We start from the raw sequence: 13,388 nt of genomic DNA, 5'->3' as shown, positions 1-13,388 counted from the left end.
ACATTGACATATAATTAGAACATAATCAGAATTAGAATATAGACATGTAATTTAGAACATAATTAGAAATACTTTAGAACATTAGCATGTAATTTAGAACTCAATTAGAACTACTTTAGATCATATACATATAATTTAGAACATCATTAGAAATACTTTAGAACGTTGATGTGTAAATTAGAACATAATCAGAATTACTTTAGAAAATAAACATATAAGTTAGAATATAATTAGAAATAAATAAAACATAAAATTTCTTTATAGCATGATAAGAAAATAATAATTAACCAAGTCAAAACTCTACACCAAAACCTTAAAAAAAAACCTTTAGAAAATAACCAAAATTATTTTAGAACATAGACATGTAACTTAGAAAATAATTAGAAATATTTTAGAATATTGACATGTAATTTAGAATATAATCAGAACCACTTTAGAACATAGTCATATAATAGCATGATAAAAAAAAAAAAAAATTAACTAAGTCAATTCTCAACACCAAAACCTTCTTAACCAAATAAAACCACAAAAAACTAATCATATATGTCTTGTATAATCTATATGGTAAGATATTTAGAACATACGTAGCATTCAGTAGAGAAAAAAAAATCTACTCTTCTTGTCTACACCACGTCTTTTGTTTTCATAATTTAATATGAAACAAAAGCATCTGCAATGTTGTTGAACATGTGACTATTTCCTGAAAGACTATCCATCTCATTTCTCCTAATCACCATTGCCGTTTTGTCAGCATACAAAAGTTCCCTAAAATGAGAACAAAAAACTATATTAAATCAAAACATAATTTTGAACATAAGCATAATACTTTAGAACATAAGCACGTAATTTTGAACATAAACATAGAACTTTAGAACATAAGCATAGTACTTTAGAACTAAACTTTAGAACATGGACCAGTAATTTAGAACATAATCAGAAATACTTTAGAACATAAACTATATTAAATCAAAACATAATTTGGAACATAAGCATAATACTTTAGAACATAAGCATGTAATTTTGAACATAAACATAGAACTTTAGAACATAAGCATAGTACTTCAGAACATAAGCTTGTAACATTTAGAACATTTACTTAAAAAAAATATATAGTTTAGAGTTAAACTTATAAATAATAACATAATTTATAGCTTTGAACAAATACTTTAGAATATAAATATCAAATTTAGGGCATGTGCATATAGTTTCAAACATGTACTTTAGAACATAAGCATTTACCTTAGAACATAAGTACAATGTTTAGAACATAAGTATAGATTTTATGACATAAGCACATACTTTGATTATAAGCATATAAATATAGAGTGATGAAATCTTACGCGTTATCTACTTGAGCAAAAGCATACTCAGCTATCATTTTATGATCTACATTGTTGAAGAGTTTTTCATGATTAACCATAAAGAGCGAACCCAAGTACATTGGAAGCTTATCTCTTCCTCTATTTTTCCTTGTTTCTTCTTCTTGCTTCCTATTCAATTGAATTAAAAAAAAAATACAATCAACAACTAAAATCAAATAATAATCAAACAATCGTCATAGCCTAAACCTAACACTAGTACAAAACTAACCTCAAGTAACACCCAAAAAGTGTTACATAAGGTGGTAAAAGTGTTACTATAGACAATAGGTAACAATTTATTGGGTGATACATCCGCCCATTTTACCTAAGGTCTTATGTAACACTTTGGGTAACGTATGATAACACTTTCAAAAGTGTTATTATAAACCCTTTTATGTATCACTTTTTACGTTATTAGTATCATTTTTAAAGTGTTACTTTTTATTTCTTTCTTTTCTCATGATGTATCACTTACTTATTTTTAGTAACATTTTTCAATCATATAGTATCACTTTATCCGACATTATGTATCACTTTTTCGAAATTATGTAACACTTTGTTGATTATTAGGTAACATTTTTCAATCATGTTTTGACATATAGTAGCACTTTATTTGAACTTATGTATCACTTTTTACAAAGTAATGTAGCACTTTATAGATTTATGGGTAACATTTATTATTATTATTATTATTATTTTTAGTACCAATATTATTATAATTATTATTATTATTATAACTTTTACTATATATTTTTTTAATATACGAAAAAAAATTATATGTACAACAACTATATGAATAAGAAATCAACACATATGATAGAAACCAATTTGGATTGAAATACGTTCATAATTCTCACAAAAAAAATCCATAAACACCAATTTTAATGTTTGGCCAAACAATATAATAATCCAAACATAAAGAATATTAAGTTCGATCTCTAGCTTGGAAGAATTAAGGAAAATAAAAAAGTTCCAAATTTCAAAAAAGACAGCGATTTTTAGCAGCAACCAGCAGTAGCAAGCAGTTGCGGAAGCTTCCAGAAGTAGCAGACATCAGTTGGCAGCAGCTTCCAGCAGTAGCAGACATCAGTTGGCAGCAGCTTCCAGTAGTAGCAGACATCAGTGACAGCAAACCGAAGTAGCAAGAGTCAGCAACAGATCAGACAATAGTAGCAGCGAGAAAACAGCAGTGACAACAAAAGACAGCAGCAAAACAGCAGCAAAATAGCGGTAGCAGCAACTAAACATCGGTAAAAGTAAGTTCTTGTAGCATCATAAATTGCTATCCCAATTCTTCATCTTAATCCTATGTGTGAAAGCATCATATATCAAACAACTAGAACAAAAATGAAATAACATAATAATAAGAGTTACTACTTTTTAAAAGATTATATATTAACCATTACCTCATTTTGCTGCTGTTCATTAGAGTGTACGATGGGAGTATGATCTATAAGTTCTGGATTGGATGACGCATTTTCAAGTGATCGAGTCAAAGTATCCAACACTTCCGGATCAATTTGCTTGAGTGTCTTCATTAATTCTGCTACAGTTTCTAAATTTGGTCTTTATAGGGCTTTAAGAATTCATCGGGAATTATTGGGTTGTTGTTCTTTCCCCTTAGTGAACATATCCCCTGTTGCTTTTTTCTATGGCCAAAGTTATTTGGTTTATTCATTACTTCATAGTATGCAACATCTCCATCAATTTCACTTTGAATTTGTACCTCCTCCATCTTGTCCTACAATGGAAATATATCAAATAAACAACTAATTTTAGACAAATAATCATATTCTTAAAAATATGGATATAATAGGACTTACAATGTTAATTTGGGTGGGCTCATAAGATGTTTTGTATTTCTTATCTGCTTTCCTTTTACGACTTTCTTTGTACATGAGTGCTAAGGATGATGGCTAGTTTTCAACATCTAGTTGTTGCTAGAATAAACACATCCAAATAAGAATTGAAACAAGATTGTTTACATGATCATAGTGAGAACGATAAAGAAGGAAGAACGGTATAAAAACATACCAATTTATGTTGTTTCCTCGCGAAAGTCATAGGACCCATAGTGTGCCTATCGTATTGATCAATACTTATTTCCCTCTTGTTTTTGCTGTCCGCCTACATGCATGCATAACACACAGTTCATAACTTAACACATTTCATTTTGAGTGGGAAATAAGCAATTGTAAATATAATCGAAACAAACAACATAACATTACCTGTACTGGTTCCAAATTCCAAAATTCTAGCAACTCTTTGAAATGCGCTTCTGGAATTGTATTAGGTGAATTTGCCAATCTATCACCATCATTGTCGTATGGAGTAAAGTGGGTTTCCTTCACACTACATTTATATCTACGCCAAAGCCTTCCCACGGATGACAAAACACATTCTTTACCTTTTTCCGCGATAATGTATTTCTTTTATATTAAGTAAAATATTAAACAAGAAAATTAGGGAGCAATCAATTACGTCAGCTGGACATATAATAGTACATAAACTAATCAAATCAATCCACTAAATAAAAGGATGTGAAAATATACTTAGCAGGCACTATATGCATGAAATCTTTCTGAGGTGGTGGTGGATGATAAGGGACTTTATAGGTGATTTTGTCAAGGGATTTGCAGCAAGCTTTAGCATCACAACATAGCAACAATAAATACCAGCTTTTGCATACGTCATAAATGGTACATACCTGCACATAACTCCAAATTTTATCCTTATCTGTAACATGATGCCAATTAATCTTGTTTAATGGCGCTAGAGAAGCATTACGAGCTAATGTCCCTAAGAATCTTGTAAATGTATCTACAGTCTTATCATCAGGACCAATAGGCTTTCCCATTTAATTAAGAATAATAAGCTTACGGTCTTCTAATGTCCATTCATGAACATCTTTACACATAGTTGGTCCTCTGGTTCGCTTCCTTTTTGGAAGTGCTACATGAACATTAACTCAACAAAGTCATTAAAATCATACATGGCTCTTATCTATCTTAAAATATTTAGAACAAAATTATAGTGATCATTACCTATTTGTTCACTTTCGTGCTCTTGATTCATTAGTGGTTCATCTTGCATTCCTAGCTCCTCGGGGGTAAGAGTACTCAAATCATCATAAAACTCATCTTCTTCATCTACATATTGTTCCAAATTGTGTTCATTTGAACCCATATGATTCTCGTAATCTTCTTGTAAGTCAGGTCCAATTCTTTGTGGTTGTGAAAAACTGTGTGCTTGCGATCTCCCTAAAAGCACCAGTGAACTAGCCATGTTAACAGGCTGTCCACTAGCCATGTTAACAGGTTGTAGTTGTAGTTGTTGTAATAAACCAGTTTATTTTGCTCTTCTGTCTTTTTCTATCAATTGTGTTTTCATTTGCCTGAAAGCACTGAGTGAACCAGGAGTAACCATTGCCTTAATCTGCGCTATCTTAGCTTGGACACCTCCCAATCTCAACCTCTTTTTCTTGCTGACTATGGGACGATAGATTTTTTTGTGCAGTAGAGTTGCCCAATTGGATTTTTCTTTGCGTTGAATCTCTCCCTTGCAACCCTTGCCCTACTTGTTGTTTTTCGGTGTTTTGATGACACATCTGAACAAGATTAGCCATTGGAACTGAAGAGACACCTATCGTGTCTTTAATAGAAGTGGGAATCTTCCCTCTCAATGCCACAACCTGAAATAAAGTATTCATGAAAAACATTAAAAAGTATTACATGAATTTTTATCAATTATGATTCACATAATTAAGTTGTCAAAAAAGAAAAAAAAAAGAAACACCTTTTTCGAACGAGACCTCAAGTTTACCCTGCTTTTCCTTATTTGATTTTCATCCTCTTCACTTGAGTGGTTCAATTCACCCCCTTCATCAGGTGTGTACTCATCAGTATCTTTAGTCACCTTCTTAAATTTTTTCGTTTGTTTCGATCCCTTCATAGATTAGTTCAGTTGATAAGCCATGGACGTAATCCCCAAATCCTTCATTCTGCTTCTATTTTGTTCTATCCTTGCTTGTCTAGCTTTCTCATAATCTGCCATCGCTTCCTACTGAAAAAATCATACCAAAAACATCAGATTAGCTAAAATGAATCAGACTTCACTATAACAATTTTACACACACACAAGCTCTGAATTTTACACACACACACAAGCATTCTGCAGCAGAGCTACTTCATTGTACACCTGATATAGCCTGCTATGCCAAGCTGTTGACTGAAGTAAATTATACCTTTAGCAGTTACATTAGCAACTGAAGCTATTTTTGATACCTTTATGACTAACTCAAAGGTAAGTTGGCTTAAATTTTTGCATTTGAGTATTCTGTTAATAAGTCTAAACACTATAGCTCTGAATTCAGCATCTCGATATAATTGAATTTCTAGATGAATAGAGCAAAAAGGAGGCCATTACAAAAACTTGTTTATGCAATTAGTCGTGACTGATTTTCCCTCCATAGTCTCTAATCTACCCCGAGATTTAGCTATTAGCATTTATTTTTATTTTTTTTTCAAATAGCAACATCAATAAACATAAAGGAAATCCTATTTGATTACCCAAAACACTATATTTGATTACCCAGCCACACATATCCAAAAAAAGAATAGAATTAGTCCAGCATACCCTGAGATTTCATTTTTAAAATTAGCTATGAATTTCAATTCTGAAATTCAGCTCTGAATTTCAGTTCTGAATTCAGTTTTGGATTTCAGTTCTGAATTCGTTTCTGGATTTCAGTTCTGAATTCAGTTCTAAAATTAGCTCTGAATTTTAGTTTTGAAATTCAGCTATGAATTCAGTTTTGAATTTCAGTTCTGGATTTCAGTTTTGAATTCATTTTTGGATTTCAGTTCTGAATTCAGTTCTAAAATTAGCTCTGAATTTCAGTTCTAAAATTCATCTATGAATTCAGTTCTGAATTTCAGCTATGAATTCAATTCTGAATTCAGTTCTGGATTTCAGTTCTGAAATTAGCTCTGGATTTAAGTTCTGCATTTCAAATATAGAGGTACTTGCAGATATAGAACTCAAAAGGAAAATTACAAATGCATGATATATCTTGACTTGATAAAAAAGTGCAGCTATAGAGCTACTTGCTGATAATGATTATTTTTGCAAATGCAACATGAATTAACATTCACAACTAAACTTGGTCAAAAATAGTGCAGCTTTGAGCTACATTCGAGCATTGTCTGGTATTGCCAACAGAAAAATAAAGGTGAATTAACCTACAACCAAAGAAACAAAAGTAGCAGCAGCAGGACAACAAGGGAAACAAACAAAAGCAGCAGGACAATAGGGGCATGCAACCTGTCAGAAAGAAAGTATACTGCTAAGGCAAAAACATGTACCCCTTTGCCAATCTGATCAATCAAGTAAGCTGAGACTCCTAGTATGCAACTTGAAGTAATGCAACAATTACAAGCACAAAAACATGTATACTAGAGAGAGACGGGAACAAAGAAAGAGCACCTCACTGGAAATTTGAGTACCTCAGCAAAGAATGAGCACCTCAGCACACCAGACTGCACATAAAACAAAGTCTAGATTAATTTACATATTCTTAGTAGAAAGGATATTTCAACAGTTGGCTAAATGTAATTTGGGTCCTTGTGAAAAATAAGAATGACCCTCTGAATATTCAACAGCTAATGGCCTATTCAACTACCACTATTATATCAAACCTTGAATAAATCAGCTAGCAACATAGAGGTGCTCTGTTACACAACACTTAATTTAACCACTAACTTAAACACAAAAAAATAACACAAGAAGTTAAGAAAGAAAAATAAAACAGTACAATTATGATATGTTAAATCCACAAAATAGGTTTAAATCTATGATAATAATAATTCTTATTAAATTCACCAAACATGTCACTTTGATGGTTCCATCCAATCCCAATATGTGTCATCTATATCGGAACCATCTTCTCGATTATCATCCATAATTTCATTGTTCACAGGAACCTCAACTATGTCATAAGTAGCTTCTCTGCACCAATTAAGATGTTCAACATGATCTGTAGCAGAAATTACATCCTCTGTGGGTTCACGAACTTCACTCATGAACGTTTGTTCAGATTGCCCGTCGACATAAAAAAAGTCTCTTGGTAAATTTCGGTTCACATAGTACCAATCTTCTTCGAGGCCGTCTTGAGTATAGAACACTTGATGCACTTGTGATGCCAAGACAAAAGGATCATCTTTAGAGCACAATTTCTTGAAGTTAACACGAGTGAGTCCATAATCTTCTACTTCCACATGGAACCAATCACACTCGAATAACACAACACTGAAAGCACTCCAATAATCTATCTCAATTATCGACCTTATAATCCCATAGTATGTGACATCACCAAGAACGGGATTGTGATCCTTGCTACTCGCGAAGCTTGGAGTCAAAGCTGTCAAAGAGACTCCACTATTTTGAGTTTTACACTTTTCATCATGATCTCTTGTGTAGAATTTATATCCATGACAAAAATATCCGGAGTAGCTCCGTGCAACACTAGAAGGACCTTTTGATAGCCACTTGATATGATCCGGGACATTATCCACCTCAACCTTTCTTCTAAACCAATCCATGAATTCATTACTATGCTCTTGTGCCTCTTTCCACCTTCTTTTTCGTCTATCTCTAGACTTCTTCTTTATAGACTCTTCGTGTTCCCTTCATAGTATTAAACAACCATATAAGTAAGGTAATAAAACAATATAAATTCAAACACAATGGAAAAAGATAATTGAAAAATTTACTCACTTGATATATATGAGCATCATGACTCTTGTACCCTGATACTTTCCCCTCCATCACTTGCACACACCTTGCAATATTTGATGCACAACCTTGGGGAAACTTTGCCTCTTCAAAACACTACAAAATATGATTTTCTCTTCCTTCGTCATTGAGAATGATGCTTTTGGCAGCAAAACATACCACCCGTCACCAGCATCTATAGGATGTAGTTATTCCCTTATACCATTTCTTGCAGATCTAATAGAGCCTTATGATGATCTTTTGACTTGCCAGGTACGTCTAACAAAGTTGCCAACACATTATCACATACATTTTTTTCGATGTGCATGACATCCAAATGATGACGAAACCCACAATCTTTCCAATAAGGGAAAGTGTGGAAGACGGAGGACTTTCTCCATGGACAATCTACATATTTCTTCTTTGGTTGTAACTTTCCAAACTTGTTTTCCCAGTTTTCCAACAAGCTTGAAATTTGATCCCCTGTTAAAGGATCTGGAGATGTCCTCTCTTCCTTTTCCCCATTAAAAGACTCCATATCATGTCGCCAAGGATGATTTTTATCTAACCATCGATGATGAGCCAAATAGCAGGAGTTGTTACTATTATTCAAGTGATGATGATTAGTCTCGTAGTGACAATAGGGGCATGCAAATTTCCCTTTGGTGCTCCAACCAGATAGCATAGCATAACCTAGAAAGTCACTGGTCGTTAATTGTAAAGCTGCAAGCATCTTAATGTTTGACGCTTCTTTGCATCATAGGTGTCCAACCCATACTCCCACAAATCTCTAAGTTCTTGAACCAATGGTTGAAGGTAGACATCAATGTCATTTCCAGGAGAGGTGGGCCCGGGAATAAGGAGGGATAACATTAAGAATTCTGACTTCATGCACAGCCATGGTGGTAAGTTGTAATTAATTAGAACAACATGCCATGTACTATGTTGTGTGCTCATAGTTCAAAATGGATTAAATCCGTCACTTGCAAGCCCCAAACGAACATTACGTGTTTCATTAGCAACATCTGGGTACTTTTGGTCAAACTCTTTCCATGCCTCACCGTCAGCAGGATGCCTCAATAACCCATCTTTCTTTCTTTCTTCACCATGCCACCTCATTAGCTCTGCTATTTCTGAACACATGTACAACCTTTGAAGCCTTGGTTTAAGTGGAAAATGCCAAAGAACTTTTGCAGGGACTTGATGCACTTTTTTAGATGGCTCATTGCTAATATTTTCTTGGTTTTCACTCTGTGTTTCTTTCCACCTTGGAGCATGACAAACATGGCAAGACGTGGCATCTTCGTGCTCCTTCCAATATAGCATACAATCATTACGACATGCATCAATCTTGTCTTAATGAAGGCCTAGATCTTTTATCAATTTCTTTGCCTCATTAAAAGAGTTAGGCAAATTAGATGCATCTGGTAACACTTCTCGAAAAAGCTCTAAAAAATCTGAACTTGCTACATTAGTTAACCCATGAGTACACTTCAATAGGTAAAAACGAATAAGTAATGATAGCTTTGAAATTTTTTTGCACTCGGGGTATAGCTCTTGTTTTCCATCTTCAACTAAATCATAGAACTTCTTAGCCTCATCATTGGGCTCATCTCCAACCCCTTCATACCTTTCTGCCATATCTCTATGAATATCATATATCAAACGTTCAATATCATCATACATGTCTTCAACATCCCTCTCTGCATTTGATGTTGATGACATGCCCTTTTCATTACAATGCCATCCTTTAGTGCCAGGCTCGATCCCGTTCGCAATCAAATGATTAAACACTGTCTCTCTACGATGCCAAAAGCGGTGATAACACAACTTACGCGGACAAGTAATTTGATCTCCAATTGCTCGTGTAGAAAATGCTTTATCTAAATAATCCTCTACACCTTTCTCATACTCATTACTAGATTGTAAGAAGTTGGTCCAACTACTCATTTTGTCTCCTTTATCAAAATAAAAACATAAGTGAATTTAAAGAGAAGAAGATTGCTATACATAAGAGAAGAAAATAACTTCAATTTTGGGGATTTTTTTTGTCTTTAGGTTACTATCATCTCATCTTCATTACAGAATAACTACAAGTACCATAGCATGCTACTTTTAACAGATCAAACTAATAATTAGCTACTTTTGTCGTCAATTTTACCTTATTGTTAACATTCTGACATCACACCACAACCAAAATAGCTACAACCTATGCCCTCTCAAACTCATACCACGGACCTACAAATGATATGCCCCAATAAAGTAGACCGCCCCGAATATATGAATGAACCTAAAAAAGACTCTGCCAAAGGTTGTAAGCCAAACCACAAAAGCGAGAAGCCAAGAACACATGATTACCTATGTTAATTATCACCCCTATAAAAACACAAGCAACTAAATACGGATACGGCCTCTGGATAAATAGGTTCCAAAAGGCATGAAATTCTGTAAAACTAGCTGCTAGATTTGATGCCTTTTGGAACCTATTTATCCGTCGTATTTATCCAGAGCTAATTCCAAAAGGCCCTAAAATCTGAATCACAAATTCAGATTTTAGGGCCAATTACCCCAAGCTAATTTGACTAATTACAACTTTAGTTTTTATATTCATTCGATTGCACATCACGCGATTCACAACAAGCAAAGCAAATATACATGCATACATATAAAAGGAAAATCATGTTGCAAGCCATAGAAGAATGCAACTGAATGTACACGCACTAGTTTGGAAAGGGAAAAAGACACATAACACTGTAATTATAATCAATACTAGTGAATTTCAAGTCATAAATTGCAATTTTGATCTTACAAAATGCAATGTTCCTCAAGAAAACCCCAATAAGCAGAAACCAAAACAAGGACTATAATTAATAACACTAACATATATAATTATATCTTCAGAATTCAATGAATCAGTTCAAAGTGACATCTTTACAATCTCTACCCGAATTTGCATGTAATCTATCTACAAAATTATGTTCAAAATTCAATTATAAAAAAAATTAAACGATTAATTTACACAAATTCTTGAAAATTAATGAATAAAAAACCAAATAAATTAAGATTAAAAAAAAAACGCATACCTGGAATTTTAGTAGCACAATTTCGATGATACTAGGCCAATATCACGCTCAAGCAACGAATGATTTTGTGATTCTTACCCAATATCAACGAACTAGATTTTCGATGGCTCTAAGAGGATGAAATTGGACGAATTGATTCTACTGGTAGAATTCATGAGGTAGAATAAACTTAGGTCAGAGCTTAGAATAAACTAGCAGATTTTGTGTGTTTTTTTTTTTTTTTTTTTTTTTTTTTTTTTTTTTTTTTAACTTTGGCGGTTTCGAATTGAACGAAATACTTTGCTCGTAAATTTTTCGTGTTTTTTATTTTCCTTTGGAGGTAATAATAAAAACCTAGATTTTTTTTTTGGAGGAAATAATAAACCTAACTAGCAGATAATGAATTGTTAAGGTTTCAAAAAAAAAAAATTAAATGAATTGTTAAAATTGGGAATTAATTTTTTTTTTTTAAAACCAAAATTGGGAATTAATTAACACATTTACTTATTTAATTTTTATTGAAATTTTAATTTATTTTTTCCCCATAAATAAGTAACACCTCTTAATGTTACCACAAAATGTTACCTATTTTAAAGTGTTACAATCAAGTGTTACTTAATATTAAAGTGTTACAATCAAGTGTTAATTAAAATCAAAGTGTTACAATCAAATGTTACATAATATCAAAGTGTTACAATAGTGTTACTTATAAATTAGTTATGTACTAGTGTTTGAAAGTGATACCATGTGGTGTTACCTTAGGTTAGTTTTGTACCAGTGTAATTTCTAATGTTTTCAAAATAATTACTATTGCTTATTCTCTTTGTTGTTCTTTTCTTCATCATGCTTCTTCTTTTCTTTTTTGGTTTTTTTGTCCTATTTTTCTTCATTCAATGTAGGTGGATGATCTTGATTCAAAAAAATCACAATTAACAAATTCACATAATTAATTTAGAATATAACCAAAAAAATTTAGAACATTAAAACAACTTTTGACATAATCAGAAATTTATATCATACAAATTAAATATTATAAATATCCAAGAAACATATAAGAAATAAAGTTTAAATAAGTTGAAATTACCAACTATTGGTGAGGGCGACAACAAATTGAAGCTTGAAGAAGAAATATCTTTATGTGTCTTTTTTGGAGGAATTGGTTTCTTTGGTGTGTCCTCATTCCTTTCCTCTTTCTTCTTCGTTGTACGCAAGAAAAACTTAAGCTTATTCTTTTGTCTAAACATAATCAAAATTAATTTAGAAAATGGACAAGTAATTCAAAACATAATCAGAAATACTTTTAAACATAAACTTAAATACTTTAGAACATAATCAGAAATACTTTAGAACATTATAAAAATAAAAATAATTAATCTATGTCAAACATCAAAAACTTCATAACCAAATAATTATGTATGTGTTATTCTATTCCTAGTTCATAACCAAAGTTGTAAACTAATTAATTATGTAAAAATCACAACCAAACCACACCAAACAAACTTGTAACAATATAACATAATAAAAAAATTCAACTAATAACAAACCCAAATCAAAACCAATATATATGACTAGAACACACAAACCATTAATTCTATGTTAAAGTTTTACTAAATCATCCAACATATGTTCTAAACCAAAACCAATGTTTTAAATATTCCTATTACTAAGTTACATTGATTACCCTTCCTTTGCTTCAACTTTCTTGTTCATCTCTTTTTTCTCCTTTTCTCCTTCCTTGGTTTCTTCTTGCTTCTCCTCTTGTCCTTGTCCTTGCTTCTCATCTTGTTCTTGTTCTTGCTTCTCCTCTTGTTCTTGTTTTTCATCTTTTCCTTCATCTTGTTCTTCTTGCTTTTCCTCTTTCTCTAATTTTTCCTCTTTTCTTCATCTTAATTTTCCTCTTTCTCTTTTAGTTGCTTCTCTTTGTGATCACTTTCTGGGTTTAGAAAATCACAACTAAGAACACATTCAACCATTTGATCATCTAGAGTAACTGTGAATGAAAAAGAATATAAGAAAATAGTTAGAACATAAGAACTTTGAAATTTAAGTACAAAATACTTTATAACAAAGACATGTAATTTGAATAAATGTGAAGTTACCAATTTGTGGTAAGGTCAACAAGCTTTTCTCTTCATTCTCCTTGCTTTTTTTGTCTTCTTTATTTTGTTCATCAATCTCATCATCATTCTTCTCC

General features: G+C 32.3%; 1 protein-coding gene across 1 annotated transcript; it reads right to left on the bottom strand.

Moving 5' to 3' along the window:
• Positions 1–9,092: 9,092 nt before the first annotated feature.
• LOC145591908 (uncharacterized) lies at positions 9,093–10,082 on the bottom strand. Its single transcript, XM_081648389.1, has 2 exons — positions 9,525–10,082; positions 9,093–9,443 (listed from the first exon to the last, which is right to left on the bottom strand). Exons 1-2 carry the CDS (start codon positions 10,080–10,082, stop codon positions 9,093–9,095), a joined length of 909 nt encoding a protein of 302 aa, XP_081504515.1.
• Between the last annotated feature and the right edge of the window lie 3,306 nt (positions 10,083–13,388).

The sequence above is a fragment of the Chenopodium album genome, chromosome 18, assembly GCF_948465745.1.
Source record: "Chenopodium album chromosome 18, dcCheAlbu1.1, whole genome shotgun sequence".
Classification (NCBI taxonomy): Eukaryota; Viridiplantae; Streptophyta; class Magnoliopsida; order Caryophyllales; family Amaranthaceae; genus Chenopodium; species Chenopodium album.
Note: the sequence above shows the minus strand (reverse complement) of the source record. Positions and strands in the feature narration are given on the sequence as shown.